This window comes from Meriones unguiculatus, chromosome 6 (genome assembly GCF_030254825.1).
Source record: "Meriones unguiculatus strain TT.TT164.6M chromosome 6, Bangor_MerUng_6.1, whole genome shotgun sequence".
In the NCBI taxonomy this organism is placed as follows: Eukaryota; Metazoa; Chordata; class Mammalia; order Rodentia; family Muridae; genus Meriones; species Meriones unguiculatus.
This window is the reverse complement of record NC_083354.1, coordinates 10682737-10705108: the sequence shown is the minus strand read 5'-3', so window position 1 is coordinate 10705108 and position 22372 is coordinate 10682737. Positions and strand designations below refer to the sequence as shown.

General features: G+C 45.3%; 1 protein-coding gene across 1 annotated transcript; it reads right to left on the bottom strand.

The window, feature by feature from the left end:
* Positions 1-2573: 2573 nt before the first annotated feature.
* On the bottom strand, positions 2574-16547 carry LOC110560497 (glutathione S-transferase A2-like). The gene is made up of 7 exons (XM_021656451.2): positions 16466-16547; positions 14238-14346; positions 8965-9016; positions 8007-8139; positions 6138-6279; positions 3624-3755; positions 2574-2807 (listed from the first exon to the last, which is right to left on the bottom strand). The coding sequence occupies exons 2-7, from the start codon at positions 14322-14324 to the stop codon at positions 2685-2687; spliced, it is 669 nt and encodes a 222-aa protein (XP_021512126.1). The 5' UTR covers positions 14325-14346; positions 16466-16547; the 3' UTR covers positions 2574-2684.
* Positions 16548-22372: the final 5825 nt, after the last annotated feature.

The following is a 22372-nucleotide window of genomic DNA, read 5'->3' as shown; positions in this document are numbered from 1 at the left end:
CTATCTGCATGTATACCTGCATGCCAGAAGAAGGTATCAGATCGCACTGTAGAAGGTTCTGAGCCACCATTTGGTTCCTGGAAATTGAACTCAGGACCTCTGGAAGAGCAGACAGGGCTCTTAACCACTGAGCCATCTTTCCAGCCCTGGAATTTTTTTTCTTAATCCATTCAACTAATCTGTGTCTTTTGACTTGGGTGTTTGAGGCCATTTGTATTTAAAGTTATTATTGAAAGGTGTGTGTTGATTGCTATCATTTTGTTGTTGGCTTTGTATTTTTTCTGTTTATGTCTTTGTCCAACTATTAAATTTCAATTATTATAGCTTCATTTGTTTTTTTTTTTAACTTGTAGTCTTTTTGCTATGATTATTCCTTTCTTCTATCTGAAATATTGTTTCAGTATTTTCTGCAAGCCTGGTTTGGTGGACATAAATGCAGTCTTGTAGAATTTTGAAAGCATCATTTCAAGCTCATCTGGTTTTTAAGGTTTCCATTGGGAAGGCAGCTGTTATTCTGATGGGTTTGCACTGATATGTGATTTGTGACTTCTCTTTTGCAGCTTTCAACTCCCTTTGCTCTTATGTGTTTAGTGTTTAACGGTAGTAGGACACAGGGTGTCTCCTTTCCGTTCTGTCTAGTTGGTGTTCTGTGTGCCTCTGGTATCTGCATTGACATGTTTCCCTTCACTTGGGGAAATGTTCTTCTATGATCCAGTTGAAGATCTGGTCTATGCCATTGACCTTGGATTCCTCTCCTTTTTCTATGCCTATGATTCACAGATTTAGTAGTTTTGTGGTATCCCAAAATTTCTGGGTATTCTGTGTGTGTGTGTGTGTGTGTGTGTGTGTGTGTGTGAATCAATTTCTTTAACTGAATGGTCAAATTCCTCTACTTCACTTTAGGTCCTGATATTTATTCTTTCTTTCTTTCTTTCCCTTTTTTTTTTTTTTTTTTTTTTGTCCATTCTACTGGTATGACTGTCTATTGAGTTTTGCAACTGGGTCTGTGAATTTTTCAATTCCATTTTCATTTTAATCAGTTTAATCATTAATTCAGTGTAATCATCTTCCACATTTCTATCTTCTTATTAATTTTCAGTTTTCAACTCCTGAATTGTCTTCAAATTTGCACTCAGCCATTTGCATTTTCTTAGACTTAGGGGTTTATTTCTGTCTCTTTAAGAACACTGAGTGTTGTCCTATATCCTCTCTAAACTTCTTAAATTCCTTGATCATGTTTCTAATTTCCCTTTTAAATTCTGTGTCCTAAGATTCATCTAAATAATTCCCATTGGAGAACACTTTCATAGGACTAGTGGACTTTAGAGAGGTGGTGCAGTGTCTTAATGTTGCATAAGACAATATATACAACTTTATAGTTTTATTACCCAGGCATGTAATTTACTTTGTGGGTTGTGTTTAGGGTATGAGAGCCTAACCTGACTATATTGATTGGAAGTATGGTTCTGTTTTTGTTGTTGTCCAAGCTTGCTTAATTTTGGGTGAGCTAGGAGTGGTAAACAGGTCATTTCTTTAGATGGTCAGATAGGTCAATTCTGATTCAGTGGTAACCAGTGTGACATGGGAATCTTAGGGGTAACATGAGATTGCTTGAGTGAAGACCAAGAAAGTCTCCTAGGGTAGCTCCAGGAAAAAGATATGAAAATTAGGCACAGGTGAAGGGATTAAATAGACTCATTGAAAAAGCAGCAAATTTGATCCCCAGTTAGGCCTGGGCTGGGGTGGAGGGGCAGTGTGGAAGGAGAGACCGAGTCAAACTCATGAAGAGAGCTCAGGAGTATATCTTGTATCTGGGCATGGAAGAGAATAATGGAGGGTAGCTCAGGGTTCTTGAACTGGTCAAGATAGCAAGATGCTGCTGCTTTGGCCTGGGCCTGAAGGGGCAGAGTTAGCTGAGAGTCCCAGGGCAGACTCAGCAAGAGAGTGAGCTGCTGCTGCTGCTCATGCCTGGACCTGGGCCTGGCCCACAGAGGCATCGTAGAATAAAGGTACTGAACCAGACACACCAAGAGAGGTCATGGATATGGCCTGGTAGCCTGGGCTGAAGAGGCAGCAATGAGATGAAGCTCGGGTAAGAGTCCTGGGTCACACCAGGCAAGACAATTCAAGCATGTAGCTCTCACCTGGGTCTGGGAATAGGCCAAGAGGAAGAAGCTGGTTCGGTGGTGAAGGGTGAAATTCTGGGTCAGAATTGTCAGGATCGTGAAGAATTATCTCCTGCTTGAGCATGGTCTTCCTGAAAGAACAGTGGGGGGGAGGGGAATCTTACTGTGAGTCACCAAGATAGCTCACAGACTCTGTACCCTCAAGAATCTTAAGGGACAGATGGACAGGTAGTGCTGGCTAGAATCCAGAGTCGGACTGTCAGGATAAGGCAAGATTCAAGCTCCCTCCTGGGCCTGAGCCTGGAAGAGCAGCCTTGGTGGATGGCTTGGGATGAGGGTGCTGCTTAGGTTAGCTTGCTTTCCCTTGAAGCGAGTTTAGTTAGCCATCCTCTTTAGATGTAACACCGGGAGCCCCAGCTCACACACACTTCAAACACACCAGATACATAAAGCGTTTCTTCATGTTTATTATCTCAAAAGAGCAAGATCAGCAGCTGCTTCACATTTTTGCAAAATGCCAGAGAGACTGGGACATGAGGACTCAGTAATGCAGCCTCACTAAAACTTGAAAATCTTCCTGGCCTCTTCGATTTTTTTCGCATCCATGGGAGGCTTTCTCTGGCTGCCAGGCTGTAGGAACTTCTTCACATTGGGGAGGTTGCTGATTCTGCTCCTTAGGGCCTGTAACCCAGAAACCACAGCCTGAGAGTGGGAACTGCTTGTGTGCACAGCCCAGGAAATCTGAGCCCCTCCCAGAAGATGACCAACTCCATCCTGCAACAGCTCCAGTGTAGACATGAGAAGCATAACAAATCCATAAGCCAGAAACCGTAATTTCTAAGACAGTGTAATTTGTCTTAAAACTTTTTTGACATTCAGTTCCCATCTCCTAACAGACACACCCTGTAGATCTGCTTTCTGTGGTGCCAAGCAGGCAGCACCCTTTCTCTCAGGCATGAAAGGAGAGAGAACCAAAGAAAACTGAAGACATGAAAAACTGAGTTGGAAACAGAGACAGGAAACACCAAAGCCTAACCAGAAGGAACTCACAGTCAATGTCCAGAATGGGAGACAAAGATGGCCTCAGTGGGGCCCAGGAGACAGCATGGTAGAGGCTGTAGAAAAGGAAGCACAGAGCTAAGAGCAGGAGACAGAACTGAGGGAAGGGGAGCAGCATGACAGAGATCTGCTCAGACACTGAGTGTACAAAGACAGGATGCACGAGATGGAAGATGAAAGAGAGGTCAGAAGCAGCCTGCAAGGAACAGGGGTCCAGGGAGAGAGCTTTGGGGTCCTGCACCTTTCTCACTATGAAAGCAAAGTATTCTTCTTGGGGTGCCATCTTCACATCTCTGCACATAAAAAGATGATCTTCCAGCCTGAAACCCAGGGTCTAGCAGCTGAGTTAGGAGACTAGAGGGTGGGATGTCAGCAGCCCATAGGCCCACATTATATTCTCAGAGGCATGTGAGTGTCCGCCTCTCTGAGTGGTCTCACCTTCAGCAGAGGGAAGGGGGCCAGAAGGCTGGGGTCAAGCTCTTCAACAGAGAGGAGAAGTTCCACCAGGTGAATGTCTGCCCTGGTCAGCCTGTTGCCTACAAGGTAGTTTTGTCCATGGCTCTTCAACACCTGAAAATTAAAGGAGACAGATTATGGGCACATGGAGTTGGTCTGGAGCCACTAACTTTCCCCAAGTCTCTCAAGGCTTTGCCTCTACTCAGCTTCAAGTAAAAAACCATTAATAGGCTTATACATTGTCTATGTATGCAGAGAAAAGAATTATAATTACCACGTTCACAAACAAAAGTAAGCATCAAGTGTTCTTCTGTACATAGCTCATTGTGTACAAGAAGCTCATGGTTCTCAACCAGACATGACGTAAGCAGCCATGGCTGGCTAGAGTGTCACCTGTGTGTTGTGGATGTTTTGGTTTATGATATGTAACCATGTTTTCATTAAAATTCCACGTTAGGGATTTTAGTTTGTCCACACCTGTTAAGTGACTCGTTTGGAGCATGGCGTTTGCCAGACAGAATTAGTTGAATCCTAAGGACTTTGAGGGCTCAGGATTTATATGCGACAGCCTAGAGGAAGAAGGCACGGCTACTTGGAGGAGGGCAGCTTGCTGCTGGTTTGTCCTGCTGCTGCATTTGATGTTTGCTGGTTTGCTGGTTACCTGGATTTCTGGATGACTGATACTGCGCTATCACTTCCAACAGAATCCTACGACCCTACACAGCAGGAAGTAGCAGAGAGAACTCTGCCCCTGTCCCCACTAACCCTCTTTCCTCCCACCTGGTGTTGGGAGGGGAGGGGTTGGAAAAGAGGTAAAAGCTTTTAATAACCCTAAATAATGTAGGTTTGTTAAAAAATCAAGGTCAACACCTATGAGACAGGCCCTTGACTGTCAGCCTGACAGGCTGTGGGGGACTGTGTGAGGACCTGATGGCTCCTGAAACTCTTACTACTTCCATGGTGCAAAAAATAGCTGTGAGTGAAGGTTCAGAGAATGAATGAAAATAAGGTAATACTTTATAAAATGAGATTTCAACTAAGGTCTTGTTGGAACACAGTTCAAGAATGAAGCTGTGGAAGGAGACTTCTGAGTGCTTATGAGAAAACTCTAAAAGAACCAAGACAAGAGTCTTGTCACCTCAGTTTCTTCAAACATGTGCAGTCGTTCTTGGATCACGCTTTCGCGCCCCTCCTAGGTGGACTGGAGACTAGTGAGTTTACTTCAGATTATTCACTGAAACCGGCTACTGTCATTTGGGTCCACGTCTCTATGGGAAAACATGCTTTTCTGTCACTTGGGACACCATGGCTACCACACATGGCTTGCTCTTGTGACTGTACATTTTACTCATGTGACACTTTTTTTTCTAGGTGTATCACTTTATTAGGGGATCAAAAATGTTAACATTTTTTTCTTTTTTTTATTAATTACAGTTTATTCACTTTGTATCCCCCCATAAGCCCCTCCCTCCTCCCCTTCTGGTCCCACCCTTCCTCCCCCTTCTTCACGCATGCCCTTCCCCAAGTCCACTGATAGAGGAGGTCCTCCTCTCCTTCCTTCTGATCTTAGTCTATCAGATCACATCAGGAGTGGCTGCATTGTCATCTTCTGTGGCCTGGGAAGGCTGCTCTCCCCTCAGGGGGAGGTGATCAAAGAGCAGGCCAATCAGATTATGTCAGAGGCAGTCCCTCTTCATGTGACTCTTAACCTTCAAAGTAAAAATTGTCTGACGCTCTGAATAAAGTTGGCTATTGAATGAGACTTTAGTTAGCCTCATTTATCATCTCTATTTTCCCAGGCTCCACCTTCTCTGGAGCAGTAAACAAGGTATCACAGGAATTTGTAAGGTGCCCTCATCCTCTGGGATCATAGTTTTGCCTCTTATCTTTTACTTGACAGATTTCTGAAGTGTCCTCAGTATACCTCCCAAGAGAGGCACTACGTGTTCCCAGACAAACCTTCATTTGTCGAGTGCACATGGCTTTCCCCTTAAACCTGACACCCATGACCCCAATTCCTGAGCTCAGTTTTCCTTAATATCTCTTCATCAACCTCCTCCTCTCCACCCTCCATCACTGTCCTTGTTCAGATACTTCTCCTCTGTCTTTGAGGCGCTGTCATACTTCTGATGGGCAGCTGTTTTCTGGCCTCCCTGTGCAACAGAATAGGACAATACTTTCTCCTCTGTTGTTTTCTGCAGTTTGCTCTGGAATTGAGACCCGTTGTATTCTGCAAAATCTAGGTCCACCTCTGGGGTGGCTTAGCCTTCCCCAGGTCCAGTTCTAGTTGTGGCCATGAACCCTGTTGAATACTGAATGCTAGGTTGTCATGACCATGCCCAGGCCATTTTTATACAGTGCCTTGTAGGGGCAGGAAAATGTATAGGAAGGCTCACGGAAGTGAAGGTGGGTTCTGCAGCAACCTTTCTCTCCCAGCCTCTGCCTTTCTCTTGTCCTTGAAACTCAGTGTCCCCAGACTTCAAAGAGCCTACTTACTTTTTCAAAGGAAGGCAAGTAACGGTTTTTGGTCCTGTCTTTTAGCAAGGAAACCTTGGCTTCTTTTTGGTCTGGGGGACATATGACCATCTGCAAAATCATTTCAGTCACATCAAAAATACCTTCTGAATACATGTCAATCCTGAAATAGAAAGGTATTCAAATTGTCAAGAGCTCTGTAATTTACATTTTAACCTAAAAGCCTGAGAAATTTACACCACTCGCCTTTAGTGGATCATTACTTTTATGCTTAACAGGTAGAGTAACTTTCCCCATAAAAAGTCCTGTCAGTCCAGATACACTTTTAGAATATTTTTAAAACTCTCCTCTCATACATACATTCAGACCACTGTTTCCCCTCTCCCTCCATGCCTCCCAATTTTTTCAGAAATTTTGTTAGACACATGTGGCCCAACCCAAGCACAAAGAATGTCCCTGGCCCATCTAGAGATGCAGTCATGAGATATTTGGTGGCATCACAGAAGATAATCACCAACTCTACAACAGGCATTCTCTCTCACTCCGTCTCTCTCTCTCCCTGACAGGGTTTGTTCTCAACCATCACGCTTAGATTTTCAGGGCTAACAAGCTTCCTCCCATGTAAGCTCAACACAGAGCCTCTGGCTGAGCCACCAGAAGCCTCTCTGCTCATCGCTCATTCTGCCTCCCAGTCCAGTCCAGAGTCTTTCCTGGTCAGTGTTAAAAGTTCTCCATCTGCTTCTCATGAAGCATCTCTGTTTAACCTTCACCTACCGCTGATTTGAAATGTCTGGCCTTGTTAGCATTTGTCAGTTTAACCACAGCATACCCCAGGGTTCGTGGACTCCCCTGTTTCAAACGGTACTTTCTACAAATTCTTTTTGGAAAAGAAATTCGCTGTCACATATTCACATGGCCTTAAAACGTAGCACTCTGTTTCATTACTTTTGCAGAATTCTGAAAACGATATTCTCCGGTTTTAAAAGACTTTGGTCATTCCCCATCCCCAAATCTTGCCACCACGGCAGCTGCTAATCCACTTCCTCCTTCGTCATAGTAGAAACTTGTGCCCTGGTGTCTCGTGTTGTTATATAATAAAGTGCTCCCTCTTTACCTTTGTTTGGCTTCCCTCACCACTTCAGCTATTTTCATGGTTAAAATCCACAGTTTGTGTTCCTCCTTCATCTATTATTGGATACCTTGGATGATTCCACCAGTAGAAATGATAAATAACGCTGCTAGGAATATTTCTACACAAGTACTACTGAAACCGTGTCTTTATATCCCACGGACATATGTTCCCCATGTTGGAGTTGCTGGCTAACACCACGTTCAGCTTCCTGAGCTACTGCAATACTCCCACACAGTGGTTTATGAATGAAGGATTCTGTTGCAGCAGAGTGGATCCCAGTGTGGGTACTACCATCAGCCTGGCTGCTTTAGTCCTGAATTGAACTCTTCAGGTGACCCTGGTCCCTGGGAACCAGCTGCTCTAAGCCTCCTCGAGTTGCCCAATACATAGAACTCGCTTAAAGTCAGGTTCTTGCTCTGCACTGTTCTTTCTCCTGGCACATAGACAGCAGCTTCTTTTGCCTTCCTTTCATAGGATGCTCCTCTAGGATCAGGCCCTGTGTCCTTTGTCCTAAGCTGTTGGCTGAAGTCTAGTCACTGAAGCCTTGAGAACTTGGGGTCATGATTCCATCATGCTCAGGACTCACAGTCCATGTAGCTCTGTCCCTGTGCTGTGCTGGCAACATCATCCTCTGCTGTAGCCACACTCACCAGAACCCACCCCATTTGCTTTTCCTCCCCTCTGTAGACTCTGCCAGACTTGGCCTAAGTGTTTATGCCCAGAACCCATTGGGGGTAACAACAGGAAATGTACCGTACAGGGCTCTCTCCTTTATGTCCTTCCCATATAGGTCGTATTTGGTGGCGATGTAGTTGAGAATGGCTCTGGTCTGTACCAGCTTCATCCCATCAATCTCTACCATAGGCACTTGCTCAAACATCAAACTCCCATCTGTGAAAGGAGAAAGGGAAAAGGTCCATCAACTGTCCAAATCTCACTTCTCAGGAGCAGAAAAGTTGTGTTGAAATGTCTGAACGTGCAGGGGAAACAAAGCATTGGCTGGAGTCTTTCAAGCAGAATCTCATCTACTTTTAGCCTCTGTTTCCTCCCTATCTCACCCATCTTCTTTTGCCTTTTGAGCTTCTCTCATTCATCTTTATTTCCTATCCAGATACATGCTCTGTCTCTCATACATGTTTTTATGTTCAAGTCATGTCTCTAAGATACAGTCAGAAGCGAGGAAGGGACAGCAGAGGGCCACCATGCAAGCAGAGCTAAGTAGGGACTTTGAAAGTCCCATTATGTTCATGAGGTTAAGGTGTTGTGAGGAAGTTTCCTGTGGAGTAAGTCACCAGAGGAAACACAGACTCCTCCAGCCTGTGTTTGTTAGGAGATAGGAACTCATCATCAGCTATGATGAAAATGCTCAGAAAACTGTCCCAGCTGTTTCTCCATCCATGACTTAATCCATGGTCATGTGTCTGTGTGGCTATTGGACAGAGTGGGTAAAACATGGACTGAATGAGTGAGTGAGTGAGCCTGAGTGAGACAGCTGACTCCATGCAGAAACGAGAAAACGTTCACAAGTCACCAGACAAATCCATGGGGAAATCTGCCTCCCCCATCACTGTTCCCATTCTCACAGCACTCAAGGAGCCCCACAACCTACCTCATACCACTCTGCCATTTGTAACTATCTCCACCCACCACCCACCACCATCACCTTCAGGTAAGCCTTCTATGAGGCACAGCAGTCACACAGATACTTGGTGATACCTTTTCTTAGTTTTTCCAAATCTTCTGGAGTGTTTATAAACTTCTCTTCAAACTGAAAGCAGAAAAAGTAAATGCATTCTATTAGCTCCTCCTGTGTTCTGTAGACTCTGGAACTTCAGTGATCCCTGCCTGGTACTTTATTTGGAGAAGTTACAACTTCTTGTAGATACAAGGGAATCTGATCGTGGCCCCTTGGAAATTCAGATTCGCTCTGTGAACAACAAGGTGTTGATCAAACGAAGGTGCCAGTTCCTATACTGTTCCTCCACCCTGACTCCACGATTAGATCCTAAGAAGAGAATGATCTCTCTGGCGGGCCAGCACTGGGAAATGGACTGTTGAGGTTTTGTGCTCTCAGGAAAGCCTGGTAACTCCAGTGAGAACAGAACAGGAGTTTCTGTGTGTCCATCATGGTGGATGGTGTGGGCTCATCATCATCTACATTTCTTAATTTCGGGATTTATTTTATTTTTTTATAATATTTTATTAAGAAAGGGGAGTTCCAGATAGCCAGAACTGCAAAAAGAAACCCTGTCTCAAAAACAAAACAAAACAACAACAACAAAAAACCAACTTCCCCACCTTCCCCATGTCCTCCCAAAAGAAGAGGCCTATTTTGTTACTTCTCAACTGTAAATAATGAGAATATAACACATCATGATGACATCAGGGATCACAGTAGACTAACTCCTACATTGTCCTTTATATAAGTGATGAGTATTATTTAAGCAAAATTAATACTTATTAAAGAACCATTTCTGAGCCAGGCAGTGGTGGTGCATACCTTTAATCCCAGCATTCAGGAGGCAGGGGACAGAGTACCTCTGTTAGTTCAAGGCCAGCCTGATCTACAGGCCAGCCAGGGCTACTTAGTGATGACTATCTGGAAAAAAAAAATCTTTTATTTTTGTTTTCAAGACAGTGTTTCAAGACAGTGTTTCTCTGTGTAGCCTTGGCTGTTCTGGTGTCAGTTTGTAGACCAGGCTGGCCTTGAACTCACAGAGATCTGCCTACCTAATAATTTCATTTCATCTTTGCCATCCTTGAGCTTTAAATATTATGCCTTTGCATTTGCTGGCCCTATTTCAAGATCCTACAAACAACAGCTAATTGTTACCTGACAATTTGGCATCTTCTATTTACAACTATCAATACTGAGTTCAGCCTAACATTGTAGGTTGTATTCTGAATATACCTTCTTTCTCAGTAACAACCTTTGAAGTGTTCACATATCTTAAAAACTTTTGCATATTTTAATAGCCTTCTTCTGGTTCTGAGACTTGAAAATGTATTTTCAATGTTTTTTAAAAATATTTATGTATTTTTATTTACATGAGTGCTCTATCTCCATGCCAGAAGGGGGCATCAGATCCCATTATAGATGGTTGTGAGCCACCATGTGGTTGCTGGGGATTGAAATCAGAACCTCTGGAAGATCAGACAGTGCCCTTAATCACCAAGCCATCTTTCCAGACCAGAATTTTTTTTACAGTCTTCAGTTATTAATAAAAATATATCTATATATCTTTATAAAAATTGTATTTATTTTATTTTATATTTATCCCTAAATGTATGTCTGTGCACCATGCACATGCCTGGTGCCCTCAGAGGCCAGAAGAGGACAGTAGATCCTCTAGAATAGGAATTACAGGAATTAATCTTGTTAGCCACAGCATGGGTGCTAGAAATTGAACCATGATCCCCTGGAAGAGCAGCCAGTGCTCTGAACCTCTTAGCCATTGCTTCTCCCCCTTCCTACATCTTTCAGTTTTATATTTGGGGGCTGGAGAGATGGTGGTTAATAGTACCAACTGCTTTTCCACGGTGCCCACATATTCATTCAGGCAAAACACCAATACACATAAAAAAGCTTTCTTAGTTGGCCAGACACAGTGGCACATGCCTCTAACCCCCTTCAATCTAGGAAGCAGAGGCAGGCAGATCTCTGTGAGTATGAGGCCAGCCTGGTCTACAGAGTGAATCCAGAACAGCCAAGGCTGCACAGAGAAACCCTATCTCGAAAAAAAAACAAAAATATTTTAAATTAAATTTACGTATACATTCTTATGGCAGACTGTCACGGTCTTTGGGGAACAGCCCAGCTGCCCTTTCTTTCAGAACTTCACATCCTCAGCGACATACAATTGGCAGATTTTTCACCTCTACTCCTACATTTCCAAGCATCCTTACTACACAGTCTTTTAGTTATCAGACCAACTCCCCTGTTCTATGTCCAAAGGAAGGGTTAAAACTATTCTGATCAAGAACTGGGAACCCAGTGTATCGACAGTTGAACTTACCGTGCTCAACAATCCCTCTCGATCATGCTAATAATAAAAGTTTTCATATTCAAATATTTTAATATAAATACCTGCTACACCTGTTCCCACTCTCCTTTGAGAAGTCTCAGTCCTGCATCATAAGTTTCTTAATAATGCAATCGAAAGTACAACCTTATAAAGTTGAGGTCTCCCCACTGTGAATCAGGTGCCTTTTTCCTCATATATATATATATATATATATATATATATATATATATATATGATGCATGGAAATTGTGTGCAGTTTGGGGAATGATATCCACAAACAATTCTAACATAATTTGACCAGTTCCATCTCTTTGATGTCCACTGCAGGTTCTTGGCATTGGAAGGCTTAGATGAAGGGACAGATGAGACATGCCTAGAGAGGGTACACTGGACTCTTTGATGGGGTTGCTTGGTGTTCGAGCCAGATCTAAACTACTTACTTTTATTATCCTTAATTATTGGTATATAGGTGCTTGTTTGTGAAAACTGGCGCAGAATCCACAGAGGAAATAGGCAGCAGAGTCCATGGATTATTGCTCCACCTAGAACTAGAGTTATGGGCAGTTCTGGGCCACCGTATGTAGGTGCTGGAAACCAAATCTGTGCCCTCTGCAAGCCCATGTAGGCATGCTAAAATGCTGGGCCATATTTCTGACCTCTCATCTACAGCATGGGATGTCTTTTTTTTTTTTTTTTTTTTTTTGGTGTTTTGTTTGTTTTGTTTTGTATTTCAAGACAGGGTCTCTCTGTGTAGCCTTGGCTTGGTCTACTCTGTAGACCAGATGGACTTTGAACTCACAGAATTCTTCCATATCCTGCCTCTGACGTACAGGGATTAAAGGCATGTGCCAACACCTCCCCCCCCCGACTTCTCATTTCTTTTTTCAATAGTTATTTATTTAGTGTGTGCACATGCATTTTTATTAATGTGGCCGCATAGGCATACACACGAACACACAGCAAAACATGTTGTGTTATATCAAAAGACAAACCAATTTGTGTTTTTACATAGGTTCCTAGGCTCCAAAATCTGGTCATGCCATTTTGCCTTTACCTTCTATCTCATCCTTTAAGTCATTCCTTTCCCTTCATAGGTTAAAGGAACTTTTTAGCCATGGAAGGTTACAAATGGGCTTCTACCTTACGCGGCGAGACAGTCTGCTGATGATTTCATAACACGTGGTATTGGATTGATAGGCAATGTAATGATGAGTGCCAAAACCTTGCACAGCCTTCAGAGGCACAGGGAGTGGTGACAGCCAACACACAGGGGGCTGAATTAGGATGGGTTGGTGGCTATGAGGCTGAAGTCAAGGTCAGTCTGTGGGCCCATTGCACCTGGAAGGTTAGAGGTAGGGATTCTAGCAGCCCTGCCCACTGCCTTCTCAGTCATCATGCCACACAGAAGGGGGCTTCTGGGCAGATGGCCCCAATCCCACTTTCCTCTTGTCTGAACTCAGCAACCAAATGGCTGAGACCATCTCCCTGAGCCACAAAGCAGACATAGACTCTGGTACCCAAGTGTTCCCTGATTTAAAGCGTTCCTCTGAGGATGGCTCTGGGGTATCTCAGTTCTCATGCACCCCTTCATTTGAAAGGGGCCAGCTGAAGCCCTATTCATTTAGGAATGGAGAAATGTGATTCCACAGCTGAGGTAAACACGTTGCCATGACACTGAGAGACAACACCAAAGCTGCCTTCACAGGACGCCCCTTCACTCTTTAAGCCCCCATTCTGCTCCTGTCTGGGGGCAAGATCTCCAGCTAGTAGTGCCCATGACTTCCTCTCCAAGAATCCCAACTGCTGAGCTCCCCTGGTGTGAACCAGAACTGCTTTTCCCAGTAAGGCCTCTAGAGGGCGGCACTCAAGCCTACCAGCATTTTCTGCTCAAAAGCTAGACAGGAAGACATTGAAGTGCAGAATGCTGTTTCTGCCCCACACTTGGACCACTCACACACTTCCCTGAAGGCTCATAGATATGGGGTCCCCTGAGGAAGCGAGCTCTTTCCAATTCACCACCTATATCTTCCTGACCAGCCCTGCACCCAGGACTTGACAGTCTCTCTAAAGTGATTACTGAGTATTGCTCTGTTTGGACAGGCCGATTGTGACAACTTTCTGTGTCGGGCCTCCCATTTGTGGTGTGTGTTTTAAATGGTAACTCTATTTGGCTTTTCTGGTATAGTTTACATACTTTAATGTTTTTTAATACTATATGCAGAAAGGCGTGTGTGTGTGTGTGTGTTTGCAAGTGTCCATGGTGGTCACAGACCCAAGAAGCCTCTGAGGCTATAGAGACAGGTTTGTTAGCAGCCTGACTGGGTTCTCTGTAAGAACAGAATGAGAATTTAACCACTGAGCCATCACTTCAGCCCCCCAAACCCTTTAAACCATTTTTTATCATGGAATTTTCTGGTTCTGTGTTGTAAAACTTCACACAAGATGCTAAATTCCTCCATCTGTCAGTCACCAGCTCCAATAACCCACAGCTAAAGTCCACCCTGCTCATCCCTGTGCCATCTTCTCTGAGACTCTGACCGTGATATCAAGAGGACCTGAGGTGGCACAAGTAGCCATTACAAACACCTCACCGTAAATCTCTAAACGTAAGCAGTCTTTAAAAAAAAAAATCACAGTATCACACCACAAATATGTAATAATCAAATAGCATTACCTCATAATCAACATTCAAGTTGCTATTTCCACGTCTCCTTATGTGACTTGATTCAGCTCAAATAAACAAGGAGCCAAATAAAGATTTAATTTTTCTCCTGAAAAGATCTTTTAATTGTGAATGTGTTCTTTAGAGAGAGCATAGAAAATGGTCATTTTTTCAAATTGGACCATCTCCTTCTGAGTACAAGACAGTTACCATGTAAGGCACAACTACATACCCTCTCAGCTTAGACAAGTATTTTAACGTGGATCTGAGCTCCAGCTGCAGAAGAGCCATGCCCAACCTACCTCCACCCCTGCCGCAGCCAGGAGCCACCTGATGCACTCCATTCTGCCTCGGGCATCGAAGTAGTGAAGCACGGGCTTCCCAGCCATGGCAGCAACTGTGGTTCACCAACTAGGGAGGAGAAGCAGAGAGGTCAGCCCCAGGGCAGACTGTGCAGATCTGTTTAGTTATGCAGCACTAGGCAAGGGCAGCCTGCCTCCTCTGTGGATGGCTGCAGGGTGCAGGGCGATTTCTTGACTTCATTTCTCATCCATCCTTAACCGCCAACCTGAGACTGCATCAGACCGGTCTCAGCTGGCCCCAGGCCTTCAGTTTGAGGACATAAATGAGCATGGTCTGGATCCAACAGTGATGAAGCGTCTGGGAGTCTGGTGATCCTTAGAAAGCTGGGACATCCCAGGGGTTGAGGCCAAGTCCCTCCCCAGTCTTTTGGCTCCTGGGCTGCGCAATTCAGCTTTTGTTGGCTTTGTGTCAGCATGGCTATGCCAAACCCTAACCCTCCCCACAGGAGAGGAGCTCATCTCTTGTTGTGGTCGTTTCCCACTGCTACACTGGACCACATTTCCTGAGGCAGAAGGAGAGTAGCTGGTGTGTGAGCTCCATATCACAAGAGAAGTAACTGCCTTCCATGTCATGTGATCACGGCAGGTGCTCAGTTGAACTTCATTTAATCACCTCAAAGTTCACTGGTGTGGAGCTGTCACTGTTGCAAGTTTGCAGGAGAAGACAGTGGTGTCCATACAGTCACATGATGAGGAAGCCCTGGTGAGGGCAGCTGAGGAGTCCTGCACTGTGGGCAGACATGCTGGGTCCCTCAGTGTGTGGAAGTCAGCATCATGGGTCATGGGCAATGTCTTGAACTTGAGATAGGATAGACAGAAAATTTCAGACTCTGTCTTTTACAAAGAATTCTGTTTTTACTTTTAAGTGTGTGTGTGTGTGTGTGTGTAAGTGCACATGAGTTCAGTGGCTACAAATTCTAGAAGACATCAGATTCTCTAGACCTCGTGTGCTCCGAATGCTGGGTCATCATTACCAGACCTTAGCAGCATTCTCTCCCCCCACCCCACCCCTTTTCATTTCTTTTTTTCTTTTTCTGCTTGCCTTCTTCCCTCCTTCTTTCCTTCCTTTCATTGTATTGTCTTATTTAATACGGGGTTGCTCTGTGTAGACCTGGCTGTCCTGGAACTTGCTCTGTAGACCAGGCTGGCCTCAGACTCAGAGAAATCTACCAGCCTCTGCTTCTCAAGTGCTGGAATTGCAGGCATGTGGCCTGGCTTCAGCAGCATTCTTACCCACAGACATTGGCTTCCCAATCCAGCTGTTCCTGTGGGCACCTAACAGCTACCTGCAGAGCATTACAATGCTCTGTTCTCTTTGCCTTTCTGTTTCCCTTTCTTTCCATTGCTTTTTGGGGCTCACCATTTAAAAACCCAGGTTGTGCTGGGTAATTAAACAGTAAACTAGCAAGGAAGTAACAAACCTTAACTATGAAACCTGGTACTCTACTATTTAAAGAGAGTTAGCAAAGCATTGGCAATTCACATGGCAAACAAGAAAGGTAGAAAACCAAATACGGAAAGTGCTTTGGGAGAGGGTGGTCTGGGGAAAGAGTCTGGGGTGAAATTCAGTACTCCAGTGAGAGGACTCTGCAGGTTCACTGTGGGATCGGCACACTCAGCACAAGAGAAGAACATAATTGATCTTAGGTTTTCCTGAGACACCACCCAGGTCCACTCCTCACTATCCTAAATCCCATGCATGTAGATTCCCTCGAAAACACATGGAACCCCATCCTGTGGTTCAGTGACACTAAAGGAGAAGGAAGAAGTGAAAAGATGGAGAAGCAGAGGAAGAAAAAGAGGACAGGAGAGCCAGAAAGGAAAAGAAGAAGGAAAGAATGAAGACAGGAGAGAGGAAGAAAGGAAGAAGGGAAGGCAGGAAGGGAAGAAGAGAGAGAGGGACGGAAGGAGGAAAGAGAAGAGGAGAAATAGCTTGCTACTTGATGTTAGTCACAAAGCAATTCATATGAGCTGGAACCAAATGCAGGTAAAATCAATGCTAATGAGCAGTGAATATAATCAAAGTATATTATATACATGAGTGAAAATTACATAATAATACCAGCATTTTTACACAATTAGTGTATGCTAGATTAAACACTGAAAACCTATTTTCCAGTGATACAGACAAGAGAACATGTCACACAAGTTATAAAAGCAGTACTGACCTCCTGAGGGCTCAGGCTTCCTCTCTACTCAGCTCCCCAATTCCAGCTCCAAATGAGTGTGGAAACTGCTTTAAAAAGATGGCAATTCTAAGCCAGGGTCTGGTGACCAATAGGAAACAGCCATTCCCTTACACACCCACAGAGTTCAAGATTCCAGACTTTCAGGATAGACAAGAAAAAAGAACAATCAGGAGGAGGGACCCATGAGTCCCCTCCCCTCCCTGAAAATCTAGAATCCTTTAATATGGCCACTGATAAGGTTCCTACAGTCTGTAAATGACCCTCACACATGCTTCTATATACAGCTCTACAGAGAGAGATTCTTTTCTCTGTTAGTAATATAATTCTCTCTCTCATACAGGGAGTGGAGGGATGGGAAGGAAGGAAAGGAGAGAACAGAAAACTATTTGACAGTCTTGAATAGCACGACCCTTAACCGAGTCAACCCACAGACCCCTCAGCTATCATATCAAAATGTGTGTTTGAACTACTCAGTCTGAGGAGTAGTTTGTGATGTAGCCCTAAATAACAGAACTAATATGTTGTTTCAAATTCAAGGCTAAGTTGAATCAGCAGGATACACTGGCCCCTGATTATTTTATCTCATGGAGCATGCTAAAATCCTGCAGTAACACAATATCTGTCTTAACCTTTGTCCTGGTTTAATCAAGGGCAGAAAGGAATTTCACAACTCACTTAACTGCACCTGGATGACCATTAACAGTCTGTCCCAGCATGCTCTGGGTCTCAGTGCAGCCTTTGAGCTCCTGTGTTACTGCTGTGGAAAAGTTGCCTTGTCATCATTACTAATGTCATTTCCAAGCTAGTGAGAATAAGTGTTACTTCGTACCAACTCAAGAATTCTTTCTCTCATGCACAAACTAGGACATCTACCATTGAGTGTACTCATATTTGTGATTTTAGTTACAACCACTGGTTCATAGGTCTTGTTTTCTTAATCATTACCTGATGATCTGGTTGGCCAAAGTGATGCATATCACTCACCTGAGTCTGTTCACCCTACCAGTGGCCGGGACTGGCCTCTCTTTGTCTTGGTAAACTCTGCTAATGTCTCCCCAGCTGTAACATTTCATTCCTCAAGGGCAGTTCACGTTTCTAAAATCTAGCAGTGCTGCATTCCAGGGTGTGCACATGAGAACTCACAGGATCTCAGGTTCCTGAGGAAGTCTCAGTCACAGGGATGAGTTGTGTTTGAACACTGGTCATGCAAGAGTCCATGTCACAGGCTTTGAGCTTATGGCAGAGAAAGAAACAGGGTCTGTGGGGAAAGGAGAGTCCCGGGAGAGCAGTGTTGAGACTTGGCAGAGAGACCTGGAAGATCTCAAGTGCACACAAGGCTGAATCCGGAGTCCTGCTGAGGAGTGCTGTTGCCTTAGAACTGAGAACACTGTCCCAGCCTGGAAAGGAAGGAAGCGCTCAGCTGCCTCGCTGTCCTGGGCCATTTGCCTGTGATCCTGTTGGCTCCCTCTACAAGCCTGCTTTAGCCTTTCTCTGCAGCCCAGCCTCTGCCCTCTTCAGCTGGGCCTACTCCTCTCCACCCTCAGGGCACGGTGCTGCCTTCATCAGGTCCCTGTCCAGACAGTGGGTGAGCAGCTCTCCTGGGCGTGATTCCAAGTTCCCATGGCTGACCAAGTGTGCGGCACAGAGAGAGGCCTCGGTGATCATGTGGCCAACTCTCCTTCAGTGTTGGAGATGTGTCAGTGTGGACAGGGTCTAGAAAGGACAGTCAGGTGGCCCATCGTGTGCCCGCCACCCAACTAACGGGTGTAAAAGTTCTTTGGTGTAAATCTTGGACTTAATCTTCAATAAAAATGTAATGTGTCCTTCAAATGTGTTCTTTAGCGTAACTTGGGCTTTAGGAGACTTTCACAGGGCAGGGAATGCCCCTTGGTGGTAAAGCTTGTTCTGGCATGCTCCCAAGAACCTGGAGTAGAGCCCCAGTGAGGGAAAGAAAAGTTCAATGGGATAGTCCCCAAATACTCTTCCCCCAGTGTGACAGTTAATGTGGGCACCAACACCCTCTGTCACCTCATTCTTACACTGTCTCTCTTTGCCTCTGAAAAGTTTGTGCTTTTGAAACGTGCTAGCCAAGCTTTTTGAAGTGTGTCTCGGGCCTTGGGGAATGTCAACCAATCTACGGCTCTTCCAAGTCCCCAATGAAAGAACAGAGGGAACCTAGTTCTGTGTCCTTCTCAGGAGTGGACTTGGAAAGGACAGTTTGGGGATGAGGCCCGGTCCTCAAAGGAGTTAAGGTTTTGGTTCCTGGGAATTTGGCTTTCCCTGCTGAAGAGACTGGAGTTATCAGTCTCAAGGCCGCCGTGTGCTCTGTCTGAAACATTCATGGGATGCCCTGTGTTCCCTTTGTACAACATTGAATTATTAGCCTCCTCCTGACTTTGTCCCATTTCTCCCCTAAAAATAGTACAGAAGATGCTATACTTCTCAGTAAGCTTTCTTGGCATAAGAAACAGTTTGTATAGAACCCTCCCCCGATTCCAAGGTTTTCTATCTCCTGAAGAATGACCTACCGGCCCAAGTCAGGGCTTTCTTGTTATTTTCAGATAACTTGAATAAAGTTAAATATTTTTTTTTTGTAAAAATAAGGCAAATTAATGTCATTTCTCCCCCAATCTACGATTTCTCAGTGTCATATGCAGTAGGGAATATTTGGAGACTTCCTGGAGACTTTCTATAGCAAAGCTATTCTAGATTTATATTTATTTCTTATTCTGGGGCCAAGACCTCTGCTGTTCTTTCATAGAAACCTAGTGGTTTGCCTGCCTGTACGCATGTTCAGCACTGTCTGGTGCATGCAGAGGTCAGAGGGGGCTTTGGATACCTGAAACTGGAGTTATGCCATGCGGATGCTGGAAAATGAACCTGAGTCCTCTTCTAGGACAAACGCCCTTAACTGCTGAGCTGTCTCTCCAGATGGCAGGAATCCGCTGTACAACAGTGGCACATGCTGGTCACCTCGGCACTTGGGACGCAGAAGCAGGAGTGGCCGGTACAGAGTTTCAGGCCACCTGTGAGTACACAGTAAAACCCTGTTCCCAAAGTAAAAAATACCTAAGTAAACAATTTTAAAACGGGAAGCAGAGAGATCGGTTCCCAGAATCCATGCCGGGAGCCTCACAACTGTCCAGCTCCAGGAGATCTTCTGCCTCTAGGAGAACCTGCATACACAAGCAGCATATATGTACAAACACACACACACACACACACACACACACACACACACACACACACGAATAAGTAATAAGCTAAGGATGAAAATGAGGGTTTGGGATAGAGAACAGTGGTAGAGCTGTGTGAGGCTGTAGCTTCAACTTCCTGTGCCACAAAATAAAATGAAAAGCATAGCCAGCCTGGCACAGGATTGACTTTGCTGGCACCGATTCAACTGGCTCAGTGTCTTAGGCCGCTACAGTTCGTAACCGTACATGAAGAACTCGGAACTCAGAGCTCAGGCCTGAACACCAGCCCAACTGCTCACTGGCTTGCGCTCCCTGGCTTTTCTATGAGCCCAATCCTTGAGAGGGGAAGCAGAGCTGCTGACAGGGCTAGTGCAAACGTGTGTGCGGCGCCACACACCATCGCCTAGGGCAGCTGTGGTCAGGGTACGCTGCGCGCCTAATCTGCATGGACAGAGACGAGTTGCGCATGTCCACAGGCTGCAGGAATCTCGGATCCTGGGTCCACAGGGTGCGGGTAGGAAGATCGCAGAGTCAAGGCAGCACTCAAAGTTCTAGAGTCTCGTCAGGCAGAATCTCACCAAAGGAAGAGTGGAGTCTAGATAAATATCGATGAGAAGTGCAATCCAAAGTTAACGGTCAAGTTTGAAAAGACACTGAAACTCAAAGTCCAGGTCATCAGCACCTGGAGTCCTTCGGTAAATAAACCCAGTGGAAGTTCAGTGCCATGAAGCAAGAGGTCAAAGTGCCAAAATTAATGTGAGGCCTTAAAGGGACAGGCTGAAGCCAGGCTTGGAAAACACCAGATGCTTGCTGGAATGTGGTCTTGGGAACTTTGCTGCTTTATAGCACATCTAACAAATTAGGGAATCTTTACCTTCCATTTTCAACAGAGACCCACACTCTCTGACCCACAGAAGCCTCTAACCACATGCATTCCCTGACTCTGTTCACCTGTTTATGTGGTATTTGAGATGCTTTCAGTTGCAAGTACCAGAGGACTCCACATATCTCAGCAAGAAGGACCACACATCAGCCCAGGAACTGCAGTGACCCTGGGGACTGTTGACTTGGCAACAGGCTGATACTATCAAGGACCCTAGGAAGTTTCAGCTCCTCGTCCTTGTCAGCAACGGGCTAGAACTGAGCAGAAGCTCCCTTCCTCCTAAGGTCCTAAAACCCTCCCCACTCCTGTCACTTAGAGACTATGAACACAGTGAAGGGACCACTCCACCATGGTTCTGTGGGGAGGAAGCCCCTCTACCAGCACTCAGTGCTTATGTGGTGTCTCTGGCTGGACGGAGGACACATACAGAAAACACAGTGACAAGAGAAAAGCACAAACGTTTTATGAAATCCCATGTACGTGGGGATCTTCGTTAGAGATGAGGTCCGAAGCATGATAACTGCATAAGGTTAAGACAAGGGACAGTGTGGTTGTACGAGACAGGACACACAGACCTCAGAGTTAAAAGAGTACATTCTGGGGGTGTGGTAGCGGGGACAGGGGGAAAGGCTAGTGCAAGGTCAGAGTTCAGGGCTACTCTCATTACAGCCCCAGCAGTGGCCTCCTGTGATCAGAGCTACTTCTGTCCTTCTCCCAAAGGATTGTCACAGATCCCTGCACGTAGGAAGAGACCGGTCAAGGAGTCCCTTCTGAAGTTACACGTCAGTGATTTCAAGCCTGAGATAGTTCATGGACTGTGGGCATTACGTGCTTGACGTGGCCAGGTGACCACACGCCTCAGAGATGTCCTTGATTCTAGACCAGCTGGCAGTGCTTGGGATTCTTCCATTGCCGCTTCCGCTCTGTGTTCTGCAGACGCGGTGAGAGAGCTGCACCTCCAACCCCTCTCCTAGCATGTGCAAAGGCCAATCTGGGTAACTTCCAAACAAATTGGAGTCTGAGTAAGAAAACTGATTCTGGAGTAATGTTTTCCCATCCCTATACCCCCACACCTCCACACCCCCACATCCCCACATCCCCACATCCCCATTCCCAGGCGCCAGCCTGCAGCTTTGGTCACACCTCACGTCTAGCCAGTTATCTCCAGTGAGTGGTTGACATGCCTCTGCTACAGTCTATGAGCAGAACCGCCTCCACACAAGGTGGAGGTTTCATCTGTGCAGGGCTCTCGGATCTCAACTGCAGATGTGGTTTGTGTAGCACCCCCCAACACACACACACACACACACACACACACACACACACACACACACACACATATATACACACGGTCCAGGAAGGCAGCAGGAGCAGATCTTTAGCCCTTGGGAGAAATCCAGTTCTAGGCCCCACCCAACCCTACTGAGCCACTTTATCATGATACCGAGGTAACTTTTGTTTAGATTAGAGTTTGAAACTGCTTCTATACAACCCGGTTACAATTTTAGCATCTTAACATCTCCAGATATGCAAATGCCCTATAAGTGTTAGTCCCCTGTTGCTGTTTTCACCTTGAGAGCTTCTCCCTATCTCTGCCCACTCAGGTCTGAGACCCTCCGTGGCTCTCATGTGTGGTGCTGTTTGTCACTCTCAGAAGCCTGGGACTATGTTTTACCCCATCCAGTTCGGCGATACTTTTATAGGAAGGTACATCCTTCTCAGCAGCCAGGGAAAAGTCTCGAAAGCTGGCCACATGTTGAGACACTGTTGTTCTGCCCAGTCCATGAACCCCAAAAGACCAGGAAT

What these genes read in the sequence shown, in the direction of transcription:
- LOC110560497 (XM_021656451.2), bottom strand. Translation starts at nt 14,324, where the DNA reads ATGGCTGGGAAGCCCGTGCTTCACTACTTCGATGCCCGAGGCAGAATG. An exon ending in GACATAAAGGAGAGAGCCCT is followed by an intron (nt 6,280 to 8,006) that starts GTACGGTACATT and finishes TTTCTATTTCAG; the next exon opens with GATTGACATGTATTCAGAAG. An exon ending in CCCCCTTCCCTCTGCTGAAG is followed by an intron (nt 2,808 to 3,623) that starts GTGAGACCACTC and finishes TCTGGGTTACAG; the next exon opens with GCCCTAAGGAGCAGAATCAG.